This window comes from Apis florea, unplaced genomic scaffold (assembly GCF_048593485.1).
Source record: "Apis florea isolate Af1SG1 unplaced genomic scaffold, ASM4859348v1 contig_3170_pilon, whole genome shotgun sequence".
NCBI classification, from domain to species: Eukaryota; Metazoa; Arthropoda; class Insecta; order Hymenoptera; family Apidae; genus Apis; species Apis florea.
Genome location: NW_028256714.1, coordinates 1,879,280 through 1,892,367, shown reverse-complemented (window position 1 = coordinate 1,892,367; position 13,088 = coordinate 1,879,280). Strand labels below are relative to the sequence as shown.

The following is a 13,088-nucleotide window of genomic DNA, read 5'->3' as shown; positions in this document are numbered from 1 at the left end:
TCTTCTTTATTTTCCTCTTTATAAAATTTCAATACCTAAAACCATAAATCTATCGAATTCATTTTTAAATATTATTTTATTTTATGCATTTTTATAATTTAAAAAAAAATTCAACAATATTAATAGCTATTTTTTTTATTATACAACGAGAAAATGGATATCAATACAAGTAGTTTAAATCATCGTATACACTGGCACACGCATAGGCAGCATATTCAACTTGGCCGATTAATGGCCGAGTTTGTCTACTGAAACAACGAACAAGTTTTTTTTGTTTGTAATTTCTGCGAGTGACGGTAACGAAAAGATATTACGACATTCCTTGTGTTGTAATCAATAATTTCTAAAACAGCCATTATTGAAATGAAAAATTTAAATTCTAATCTAAAAAACACGAATAACTATTCGTTCCATTCATCGTGTTCATACGAATGCAATTCACATGTATTTAAATCCATTCTGTAGAAAGATATAATAAAAGAAAAGTGAAATAGAATGCTCGTTTAAATTTTTCTCAATATTGACAAAACAAATATTAAACGAAAACTCTTTCCATCTATCCATCGAAACGAAAATTGTATTAATTTTAATTGAAACGAGCGTTAACTCGAAACGATATTAACTGTGATTGCATTACGTTCACCCTTCTCTCCCATTATTTATCCATAACGCGAACATCAAGTAATCGAAGGGAACAACCACTTACCAAAGCGTAATTCCTTTCGACACTTTTAAATGAAGAATGTCGATAGTAATTTTTTTCTTTTTTCTTAACGCGTGTCACGCATTTCGACACTTTCCATCGTACATAGAATATAAAAATACGTGTTACTCGTTATCGATTCCTTTTTCGTAAAGGTCAAACGCTTCTGTTTAATCTTCAATCCGGAATTCCAGAATTACACACATGCGAATACAATTCTATCGGATAAACCTAATACACACACACACACGCATATATACGAAATCTATCATGAATCATCGTTGAATTTAATTATTTCCAAATTTCGAAAACGATGTTTCCATAATTCTTTTTCATAACATATCGACTTTGAATTATTCAATATTAATCAGGGTCCCGCGTTTCACCTATTCGAATGGCGGCTCGGATTGGCCACGACAACGTTTATTTCGCCTCGTTGCGATCGGTTCACCGATCATCATCGACCAATCTCTCGGGCAAAAAAGGGTCCACGCATATTCCGGTCTGTAGGACACGGAGGCATTGGGGCGCCGGCGCTCGCTATTGATTCCGTTGGATATCGTGATTTCAAAAGTTACCATCGTAGTAGAGGGTGCCACAGTAGCTAACTGCTCCTCGAGCCATAAGGAGGCCCTCGCGCTTTTCTTTCTTTCACCCCAACAGGTTAGTGGCGAATTTGAAACGTTATCACCACACGGACGGCACAATTTTTCTCCCTCCCCCCTCTTCCCAACAATAATTTTCCGACAAATGGATTCACGCATCGTGCGAGTATTACGTCCAAGTATTGCCGCGTAAAAATGAAAAAATCAACGGGCTCGAAGAGAAAGAGTGAAAGGAAATCGGAATATCGTGCGTTTCTTTTCGAATCTACTGGATCTACGAGTGGCATTTTCTCGATCGAGATAAAAATGTTTGTATTGGGATAAAATGCGGATTATTTATTTCGGAAGATTATTCGTTACGGGGATTCGTTTTCATTTACGAACGTGGGACGAAAAATGTCACTGGTTCGCCCGTGACGTCAATGGGAACGATAGTTATATAGTGTCATGTCACTCGTGTAAAATTGCCGCCCTTATATGTTATCGGAATATCTTATTAGAGAGAAAGTTTTCATTTCGATATTCATCGAACGATGAGAATAGGAAGGAATAAAAATACTGGTGCAAGGATGCTTCTCCACAACGTGTCCTCCCTTCCTCGCTACTATATTTATTCATAAAATTCGGACAAAATCTGATGACGATACTCGATCGTGGATAAAATCGATGATTGGGTAAACATCTTCTTAAACGAAGAGGCCAATTCTCTGTGACCAATTGAATATTTAGTGACTGGTAATTGACTGTCAAGATCCCTCGTATACGAGGTCAGGGCCATGGTAAAGCGGAAAGGCAAACATCTTTCTCTCGTGTTCATCGGCTATCGATGAAAAAAACGATGTGTACTACTAGGCTCTTTGGGAAAGAATCGCAAAGACATTTCTGTCGAGTGGTTTTCTCTTGAAAAGATTGTTTAATTAAGGGAGAACGAGGGAATACGCGCGTGTACAAGTCGTTTTTTATTATACGTCGTTGTTTACCTCGATTCCTTTCATTCCAATTTCGATATTCGGTGTTATGTAACGACAAACGTTCATCGAAGAAAAACTTTATATTTTTTATTGATTAAAAAAATTTTAGAGATATAAAGGTAGTCGTGGTGTAAAAGATGGAAAAAATGGATCGAAGGAATTATCGTAATAAATGTAATTGTTGAGTATCGAAGGTGAAAAAATTTTCAAAAGAACAATTGTTTTATTCGAGAAAATTGTGAACAAGATAAATAGAAATTTCGAAGGTAACGTGTACGAAATTTATGGAGCGTATCCTTGCAAACGTGACTTCAAAATTGGCTTCGAGAAGCTCGTGCTCAATGAAATTGCGAATCAAATGATACGACGTTTTAAAAATATTTACTTACTTTTCTTCTTTTTTGAACGATTCTTCGCGATCGATCTTCGTAACAATCATGCATCGGAATAGAAACTTTTCAGCGAATAAAATTTTATTATCGAGCTTATACAAATAAAATACATCGCTTCTTCATTATACGGAATTATAAATATCAATCATCGATTCAATTTATTATTAATTAAATAAAATTTCAAAATTGCATCGTTATGCTTTATTACGGCCAGAGCTTTAAATAGCTTTGCCAATTAATTATCAATCAAATTTAAAATTAATTGAATAAAATTCAAAGTTTAATTTTAAATCGCGTAAATGATTTTATTAAATATGATACGATCCATATTTAATTCTATGTAAATCCTTAAAATTTCGTATTTTATATTTCCTTCCAAACTCTTCTCTTTCGTTAAAAGAGAAAGATTTTCTCATTATTCTCAGCTCTTCATCATTCAACTCTGTTTTTTTTTTTTTTTTTTTTTTTTTAATAAATATTTATTATTTAACACGTTCGAATAATTAACGATTACGTAATCAAGATTTCTTTACTTCCAACAGGATGGAGTCCATAGGCGCGCGTGGTATTTCTGTTTGATCTTTCGAAAAGAAAAAGAAAGAAAGAAAGAAAGAGAGAGAGAGAGAGAGAGAGAAAGGAAACCGTGGTCGCACAACAGACAGAAAGAAAGAGAGGAAGAAAGGAAGAAAGAAAGGATGGCGAACACGGCACATCTCGTCCGCCGGCAAAGCTCGCGCGATTTAAAGCCCCAGAAAAGTGTCGACAAACTTGAAATGAAGGAGATGAGAGGTAGATTAGTGGTGGACAATAGAAAGACTAACACCACTGCCAATTATGGGGCCACGAACGCAGCCTTTGAGGACTCCAGTCCTAACATGAAGGTAATAAAAATCTAACTGCTATCTTTTTGATATATAATTCACTTGCGTGTAATTAAATTGCACGATATTACAATGAAACTGGGTAATTTGGCGTTGAATGTTTCATTTTTCGTTGCAGAACAAAGCGGGGAACGAGGGTGGGGGTAGCAAGCTCGGGAGCAACGAGGGAAAAGCGATTTTTCGGCCGGAAGCGGGCGAAGATGAAAGAGAAAATTGGGATAGTAAGCTTACTTTTCTATTAGCAACTGTCGGATACGCCGTTGGCCTTGGAAACGTGTGGAGATTCCCGTATCTCGCTCAAAAGAACGGCGGAGGTGGGTCCCTTCTTCTACTTTTCCAACTTCTGTGAATTTTCTTCTTTTCTTCTTTTCCTCCCTCTCTGTTGTAACAGGAGCATTTTTGATCCCATACTTCGTAATGCTGGCCATCGAGGGTATCCCCATATTCTATCTGGAATTGGCAATTGGCCAGAGATTACGGAAGGGCGCTATCGGTGTATGGAATCAGGTGATTGTTGCACAACGTATACAACGCGACATTCCGTCAAAATAGATCCGTTTATAATCCGACCGATCACATCGTGTTTTTCTAACAGGTTTCTCCGTACATGGGTGGTATAGGCGTGAGCAGCGCCGTAGTATCTTTCAACGTAGCTCTCTATTACAACACTATTATCGCTTGGTGCCTATTTTACTTCGTTCAAGTGAGTATTATTCTATTTTATTTGTTACTTTTTTTTTTTTTTTTTCGTTCGTTTCGAAAGGAATCCCTTTAATTTCCATAAAGATAAATTTCTTTCGACAAAATAAAAAGATAGAAACAGGCGAAAGAAATAAAATTATGTTGCAGAGTTTTCAATCGAAGCTACCGTGGGCCGAGTGCCCGAACGTGTATTTCCAAAATGGATCGTACGCACCCGAATCGGAGTGTGTGGTAGGATCGAAAAATTCGAATTAATTAACTTGTTCAAGTTGAATTTGGACGATCGCTGTATTAACCGGTGCTCGTCTCTCCAGATAAGCAGTCCCACGCAATACTTCTGGTATCGGACAACTTTGATGATATCCGAGGACATAAACAGCCCAGAAATATTCAATTGGAAGATCGCTTTGGCTCTGGTGATCGCCTGGATCCTGGTCTACATGTGCATGATCAAGGGAATCGCTTCATCAGGGAAGGTATTCTTTTAAAGTGTTCAACTTATCGTTCGCAAATATCGCGTGAGTGAGATCGAAAGTTTTTTCCTTTTTTTTTTTTTTTTTTTTTTCTTTTTGTTCCAAAGAGCAACTTTATAAATTTGAAATGTTTTTTATAGGTCGTGTACGTGACCGCCACATTTCCATACATCGTTTTGATCATTTTCTTCTTTCGTGGCGTCACTCTGACAGGGATGTCCGACGGCCTGCGTCACCTTTTCACCCCAAAGGTGAATCCAATTTTCCAAATTGATCAATTGGGTGCAAAGTCGATTCTCCTTTTTCCTTTTCACGCGAAATAAAAGTAAGATTACATTCTTCGATTTGTTCAAGTGGTGGAAATTAACCGACCCAGTGGTGTGGCTGGAGGCTGGCACGCAGATATTCTTTTCCCTTGGTTTGGCGTTCGGCGGTTTAATCGCGTTCTCCTCTTACAACCCTGTGAACAACAATTGCTATCGAGACGCGATAATGGTCAGTTTAACGAACTGTTTCACTTCCATGTTTGCCGGGATTGTTGTGTTTTCTATTATTGGTAATTATTGGTTGAAACAATCGAATAATTATATATATATAAGCGTGTAATTTCGAGAGAGACGCGTCAATTACAAGTAGAAAATTACAGGTTTCAAAGCTACCATGGTGTACGAGCACTGTTTGACCGAAAGGAATGCAACCCTGTTCAACATATTCGGCCAATTGGATAAAATACCCGATGAAATACCAGCGACTGGTACACTTTTGAACGTCACCACGGGAAACGGGACGTTGGACAGTTTGATCATGCCGGAATTGCCCGAATGCGATCTCGAGAAAGAATTGGACAACGTAAGTCATTATTTCGTTATATATTTATATGTAATTTCCATCGAATTCTACTTTAATTTTCCTCGTCCTCCTTATCGATTTCAGTCAGCATCGGGGACTGGCCTGGCGTTTATCATATTCACGGAAGCGATCAATCAATTTCCCGGGGCTCAATTCTGGTCCGTGTTATTCTTCCTCATGTTGTTCACCCTGGGGATCGATTCTCAATTCGGCACACTGGAAGGGGTGGTTACGAGTATCGTTGACATGAAGCTGTTCCCAAACTTGCGCAAAGAAATTCTCACAGGTTTATAGTGATATTCGTGTTCTCAAAATGAGCAAAATAATAATAATAAGAATAAACAACAGGTCGTTTCGTTTTATCATGCAACTAGGTGGCATTTGCTTGCTTTGCTGCGCGATCTCGATGGCGTTCGCCCACGGGGCTGGCAGCTACGTTTTCGTGTTATTCGACAATTTCAGCGGCAACTTTCCCCTGTTGATCATCGCGTTCTTCGAATGTATCGCGGTGTCGTACGTGTACGGTTTGAAAAGGTATGGAAACGTGATTAATTGGATCGATACGTAAATTTCGACACGATATTCGTTTCGATAGGGTGGTTGAACGAATTCTTTTGTTCCGTAGATTCGCGGATGATATCGAACTGATGACTGGCAACCGTCCAGGCCTTTATTGGCTGATCTGTTGGAAGTACTTGAGCCCGATGGCTATGCTGAGCATCTTAATCGCATCGATCGTGGAAATCATCGTGGATGGGAGTGGTTATCCAGCTTGGGTTGCCAGCAAGGGTATTACGGAGAAACACGAGTGGCCTGTTTGGGCGTTGGGCCTCATCGGTGTCCTTATCCTCGCCTCCGTTCTTTGGATTCCCGCCGTTGCAATTTGCAGGTAACTTCTTCTTCTTCTTCTTCTCTTTGTTATCAATTTTATAAATTTTGAAAAGAAATTTTTCTATTTTTCTATCATCTCGAATTTTCCTTTTTATCTTTATTCTTGTATCAGTCATAGGTCGAGTTAAGATTTTCGTATTTTACAAGATTAATATCATTTTTCTATTCTTCGTAGAATCGTATTTAATTTTTTCTATCATCGATTCAACTTTGCATTTTCTATTATAATAATTCGCCATCTTTTGCTCAGTTTTAGATTCAAACTTCACGAGATGCATGTATATATATATCTTTTTTTACTTCTTTTTTACCATTTTCAATTTTATAAGACTCAAATTTTATAAGATGCATGTTTAATTTTTTTAATCTTTTTCACCGAGATCAATTTTAGACCAAGTTTCACAAGATTCATATACTTAGATTCTCTTAATCTTAATAATTCGCATTTTTCAATCTTCGTCTGTTTCCCAATTATAGATTCAAACAAGATGAATGTATAATTTTTCAAACTTCTTCTTTATCACTAAATTCTCAATTTTAAACTTAAATTTCACAATATGCATGTATAATTTTTCTATTTTAATATTCCATATTTCAACTTTTTCATTGTTCCAATTTTAGATTCAGACAATATGAACGTATAATTTTTCTCAACTTCTCCTTTACTACCAAAATCCTCAATTTTACACTCAAATTTCGCAAGATCCGTGGTATTCTATTTTCTCTATTCTCTCGATTTCCATCTCCTGCAACGACTCTAATCTTTTTTTCTCTCTCTCGTTTTCGCAATTGTCAACAGACTTTTCGGAGTACTGATAATCGAGGACAACGAGAAAGCGTGGTTCCCCGCTGCCGATCTGAAAGAATTTCACGGGATAGTGCCCCACGAGGTGACGTCGGCGGAAACGTTGCTGTTCTGCATAAGGAGCGACGGCTCGGAGGGGCTGTGTTGCCCGACCGGTGGCCCCAGCGACGACGACGAGGATCTCACCTAGGAATGGTCATCCTCTCGCCCCCTCGATTAACGCGCGTTCAAATGGTTCATAGGCCGAGCAACAGCATTTTTTTACTCCGTGTCGAGGCGTGGACAGTTGGCAATCCGTTTAAACCATGCCGGACCTCGCATCTCTCGTTCTTCCTTTCACATTCCTCACATTCTCTTCTTTTCACAGAGCATATAATATATATATATATATATATACTTTAGAAGGGTACATCGTGTCAATTACTCGAAAATACTGACGTTTGTATAATTCGATCTACGCGTGTGTTATTTAAGGGAGAATTTTGAATTGAATTACGAAGAAGGGAGAGGGAGATAATTGTTTGTTTCATCTTTTCTTTCAGACGTGATCTTTCTTTCTCTGCTGTTTTTCGAGTCTTTGAATCATTTAACGATACAATACGCGGATGTCAATATCGGATTGGAAGAGCGGAAGCGTTTTCAGCGAGTAACGTTTCGCGAGAGAAACGAATATGACGGTGTAAGTAAACGTAAAAAAAAAAAAAAAAAAAAAAAAATAAGGAACTGCAAGTTCTTACTTTCGAGGCAAACTTACAGTTTCTTCGCTTGCGAAGATATACGATGCATCTCGATGTGTTTGTCGAGATATATTTTATCACATTTATTCGATTCGTGATGAATACTTTGCGTGAAAAAGCTTTCGAAATTTTATCTTTTATACATTGTGATAATGTTAGAGAGAAATTTAAATAAGGAAAGAGGAAAGCGAAGAGGAAAGTACGCAAGAAGGAATGCAAAAAGGGAAATTATACATGAATATATCGAAAATTACGTTCCCGTATGATTTATTATTAGGAGATGTGTCGTGTATTCAAAGACTATCTAGCATATAACGCGTCATTTTAGCAATTTACAGACGTACATTCTTAAAAGAGAAGTTGAAAACTCTGCAACCACAGATTTGCAGACGATCATGATAAAAATAGGATAACTTAAATAAGTTAAAGTTTAGGCTCGAAATAAAAAACTTTTACCGCTTAGCAAAAATTGCAGATAAACGTGAGAAACGTAAGATTAGATGTAGGAGCCGTCCAATGGCCGTAAAGGGAAAAAGAAAAAGAAAAAAAAAAAAAAAAAAAAGAAGAAAAAAAAAATGGGGACGATCCCGAATTTTACTCCTTACTTTTTATTTTCTACTTTATTATTATTATTCTTTTACTTTTTTTTTTTTTTTTTTTAATTATACTTTTAGATTACCACCAGATTGATTCTCCTGATTGTGCTCTTATCGTTGCGAAATTACAATATTATACAAAGATCTAACTAAAAAATTCCGATCGATTGTTTCCGAACGTAAAAATTTTAACAACATATCCGAAAAAAAAAAACAAAAAGAGAAAAAAAAGAAAAAAAAGAGAGAAGAAGGAGCAATCCGATCAAGAATCATATCAATGATCTCGTTTCGCAAAACGATGTGATCAAGTGTGATGCATTCGAATAGTTGAATTAGCTCCATCCCTCTAGCTCTCTTATTAAATTAAATCGAATATCAATTATTACTTTAGCTATACATAACATGTACAAAACATATCTCACGTGTCGAATTTATAGAATTTATTTCTAAGGAACGGAGAGAGAATAAAAAATAAGTAAGGGCGAATAAGAGAAGGGGAGGAGGAGGAAAAATTCGATGGTGAACGAGCCAAATATATATATCGATATCGAGTAAAAAAAAGTAAAAAAAAAAAAAAAAAGGAGGAGGAATCGCGTCGATAAAGGGGGGGAAAAAAATAAAAATAAAAAAATAAAAAAAAATTGCGACGCTCGATCTTGTTCGACGTTGCATAAACGTTGTTATAACAGACAATAAGAAATTTTTTTTTTTTTTTTAAGACTCGGTCGAGGGTCGTGTACGACAATAATAATGAGATTCGACGAAATCGAAAATTAATTTTAATCGAGACGAGAAATAATTCGACAATAAGACGTATGCACTATTAAACATTATTGCACATTCACCGAGGCCTACGAAAATCGAGGAGGAGGATTGTCGCTTAGATCGAAGGAATAGAGAATATCGTATTTATTTTTCTGATCTCTGATCCATTTTCTTGAATCGTCGATATTTTTTATATCGTTCTTCCATTCTTTGCATTTCTTTTTTTTTTTTTTTTTTATACACACACACATATATATATAATCGTATTTTACATCGCGAAAACAAGAGGATTTTTTAGAGAAATTTTACACTGTGAAAGAATTTGAAATTAAAGGTAAAAGAAAATAAAGAAGAAAAAAAAATTAAAACACTTTAATCTTTATACCGTGTTTATGCAAATTTTTCTTTGAAATTGGAACAAAAAGATCTGTCTCATACTTTCAACAATCGTGATGACGTAGTTTGTTTTATAGATATTTTTCTCTCTCTTTCTCTCATCTATTATATGCATTTTATAGATTTTTGTATATATTTGAACGTGTCATTGAACGCGATGTAAATTCTTCGCGATGAACGTTGCGCAATGTCACGAAGATTCACAAGAAAGAAGAGAGAAATGTAATTGATCTATTCCTTCGAAAAGGGGAATCGTTTCTTAGCAGAGATTAGAGCAATTAGCGAGATACTCTCCAATCGTGTCTATTTGTACTTCGAATCTCTCTATTTTGTACGCGCGCTTTATGGGGTATGGTCACTCTAAACGAATCTTTTTAACGAATCGCACGAGATCTCGCGAGGATGATTCAACAAAACGAGATTCGAGAGGGAAAAAAGAAAAAAAGAAAAAAAAAGGGGACATGAAAATATTCATAGGTAGAGGAAAACTAGGTTTTACCATCGAGAGAAAAGATATTAATTCCTTGGTCTTCGACAAATACGCACGCAATAGAATCGCACACGCGTTTAGTTTCACACTAAAGGGGAGGAATATTTACATTCGCAGTAGATCGTTTCTCTTGTTTATTCTCGACAAGGTGCTAAACTATAAAACTATATATAAGAGTGATTTAATACGAAGTGAATATATTATAAAGGGAAATATCGTTGATAATAACTTGTTAAGATCCTTGTAAGATCGATTTAATAACAGTTACACTGAGGATTAATTATGTTGCTCCCGAATCCCGATTTAGTGATTTAATTGTACTCGTATATTATATTAATTATCCGTATTATATTATACAGTAGCTCGATTGTAAATAATTGTTGAAGTGTCTTTTAAAAAACAGACAATAACTTGCGGGACAAGGAGTTGCCGCGTGAAACATGATGAATCGCCGTTGCAATGAATAGTACAAACGTTTCTTTCACTATCATGTATGTTTCGTGAACATTTCCCTCCCAAACTGCGAAACGTACAAATCTCGGATAAAATTCATTCGAATATAATATAATTTCTTGTTTCCCCGTAACGTAATTATTCTTGAGCCTCGAACGATTAAGGTACGCACCGAGTTGACAATCGTTTAACGATTTAAATTATAACGTGAACGTATAGTGTAAATGACTATACTGTGGATTTTTATCCGAATAGAAACAAAGAAAAATATATTATACACGTAAAACATAGTCGAAGAATAGAAGAGATCGTATCATTTAAATCGCTTTTTCTTTTATCCCGATATCTCAGTCGGTTGCCGAGACACGAGCATTCAAAGTTTTCATTATTCTTCCACGATTCGTATACTACGGTTTCCAACAATTCGATCTGCCACTTGTTTGGAGGTTAGGATAGGTTAGCAAGAGAAAGTGTGAGCGAGAGATTCGACGGTAACGGAGATAAACGATTAAAAATTATCCTCTTCTTTACACGATGATATCTTGGCAACCGGAAGTTGTATCGAGATAAACGAAAAAGAGTTTTAAAGAGCAAGATTTCTCGTTTCTAACGATCGTTTGCTCGTTGATGGGAAGGAATTATCTTCCAAGTTATAGCAATCCAAAGTTTCCTTAATTTTAATAAGGTTTAATCGGGTTTAAGATAAATGATTGAAAAATACCTTGCTCTTTGCACGATGATATCTTGGGAACCGGAACTCGTATCGAGATGAATCAAAAAGTGTTTTAAATGATAAGGTTTTACGTTTCTAATCATCGTTGGTTCATTAACCGGAAGAGATTATCTTCGAAGATATTGCAATTCGAATTTTTCTTAATTTTAATAGGGTTTAGTCAAGTTTAAGGCAAATGATTGAAAAACATCCTTTTCTTTACACGATGATATCTTGGGAACCGGAAGTCGTATCGAGATGAATCAAAAAATATTTTAAATGATAAGGTTTCGCGCCTCTAACGATCGTTTACTCGTTGATCGGAAGTCATTACTTTTGCAATTATAACGGTTCAATTTTTTCTTAATGTTAATACGCTTTTAATCGACTTTTAAGATGAACCACGTAATGATTGCTCGCATTTAAAGATACTTTGCTTAATTTTTAATCGTCAAAGAAGAATATCAAAAACATTTCTTCTTCGTAATATGAAAAATATGTATTCGCATAAAAATCCGCAGCCTAGTTATCCAACTTAATAATAAATGATATTTAACTGAAACGCATATATAAAAATGCAACGAATATCACTTGCATCCTAACAAGACAATAATTAATGGACAATAATTAAGGGAGGAAAAATTTTTTTTTAAAAATAAACGAATTCTTCAGCGCACTTTCTACGTTAATTTTCCGCTTGCCATCCGTTCGAGGATCAAGAAAAATATATTTCACATCGGTGGAGCGAACAAAGAGTATCGATGAAACGTATCAATAATAACGTATCTAGAAATGATCGCGTGTTTGATCAAAGATTAGCTAAGAATGTAATATCGATATAGTATTCGTTCGTTAAGTTTCGCATATTTTCATACCAACTCTGACTTGAATATCGTTTTATTGTTATTACTTTTTTTTTTTATTATTATTTTTTTGCCCTGTATTCGGTTCAGAACGCGTATGAACGAGAAGGTCATTTCCATCCATACTTAAGCCGCGATTTAAACGCGATTTAAGCGAATCGAAAGAAAAAAAAAAAAAAAAGATATTTATTGGAAAGAGATCGAAGCGAAGATTTCACCGACGATTCGCGTTTATTCGAGTTTTATCGATGACACATCGTAACAAACGTAAGGCAACCATAATTTCGATGTAGCTTGCGCAATAATGAATAAGACATAAAAGGACGGTGTGCGGGGGACGGTAGCTAATGTTACAATTATATATAAATATAATGAATATATATACACTGATATTACGTATACGTAAAACTGTACATATATATATTGTTGTCAGTTGAATGTTAAAATAAATACCGCGGCGTAAACGTGCATTTCTTATCATTTCTCGATATCCTTCTTTTCTTTTTCTTTCTCAAGAGGAAAAAAAAAAAAAAAATTGGATTGTTTCTATGATCGTTAGAAATTTATTTTACGAGAATATTTTTCAATTATACATTCGAAGAAGAAATGAAGAAAATCTTTCTTCGAAATACCTGGATATCATTCGCATGCAATTTTTGATGTTAATTTTCAAAGAATCGATATCACTTTAAACAAGATTCACACGAATTTCGACAAGAAATTTACTTTCATACCGCAGACAAATTTGATAGATTGAAATTTCTTTTCAAGTAAAAAATGTTATTCTATGTTACACGATATAAA

At 35.5% G+C, this 13,088-nt stretch overlaps 1 protein-coding gene across 1 annotated transcript; it reads left to right on the top strand.

Annotated features, from left to right (window-relative positions):
- The first annotated feature begins 1,317 nt into the window (after positions 1–1,317).
- Positions 1,318–12,748, top strand: LOC100863448 (sodium-dependent neutral amino acid transporter B(0)AT3). The gene is made up of 14 exons (XM_003692936.4): positions 1,318–1,366; positions 3,214–3,552; positions 3,671–3,866; positions 3,944–4,059; positions 4,148–4,255; positions 4,402–4,485; positions 4,569–4,730; positions 4,868–4,978; positions 5,082–5,283; positions 5,374–5,576; positions 5,661–5,862; positions 5,951–6,110; positions 6,202–6,465; positions 7,267–12,748. Exons 2-14 carry the CDS (start codon positions 3,367–3,369, stop codon positions 7,460–7,462), a joined length of 2,190 nt encoding a protein of 729 aa, XP_003692984.2. The 5' UTR covers positions 1,318–1,366; positions 3,214–3,366; the 3' UTR covers positions 7,463–12,748.
- Positions 12,749–13,088: the final 340 nt, after the last annotated feature.

Excerpts from the sequence above, each read along its gene's own strand:
- LOC100863448 (XM_003692936.4), top strand. The coding sequence starts at position 3,367 with ATGGCGAACACGGCACATCTCGTCCGCCGGCAAAGCTCGCGCGATTTA. Across the intron at positions 3,553-3,670 it reads ACTCCAGTCCTAACATGAAG|AACAAAGCGGGGAACGAGGG; the intron begins GTAATAAAAATC and ends TTTTCGTTGCAG. Across the intron at positions 3,867-3,943 it reads CGCTCAAAAGAACGGCGGAG|GAGCATTTTTGATCCCATAC; the intron begins GTGGGTCCCTTC and ends CTGTTGTAACAG.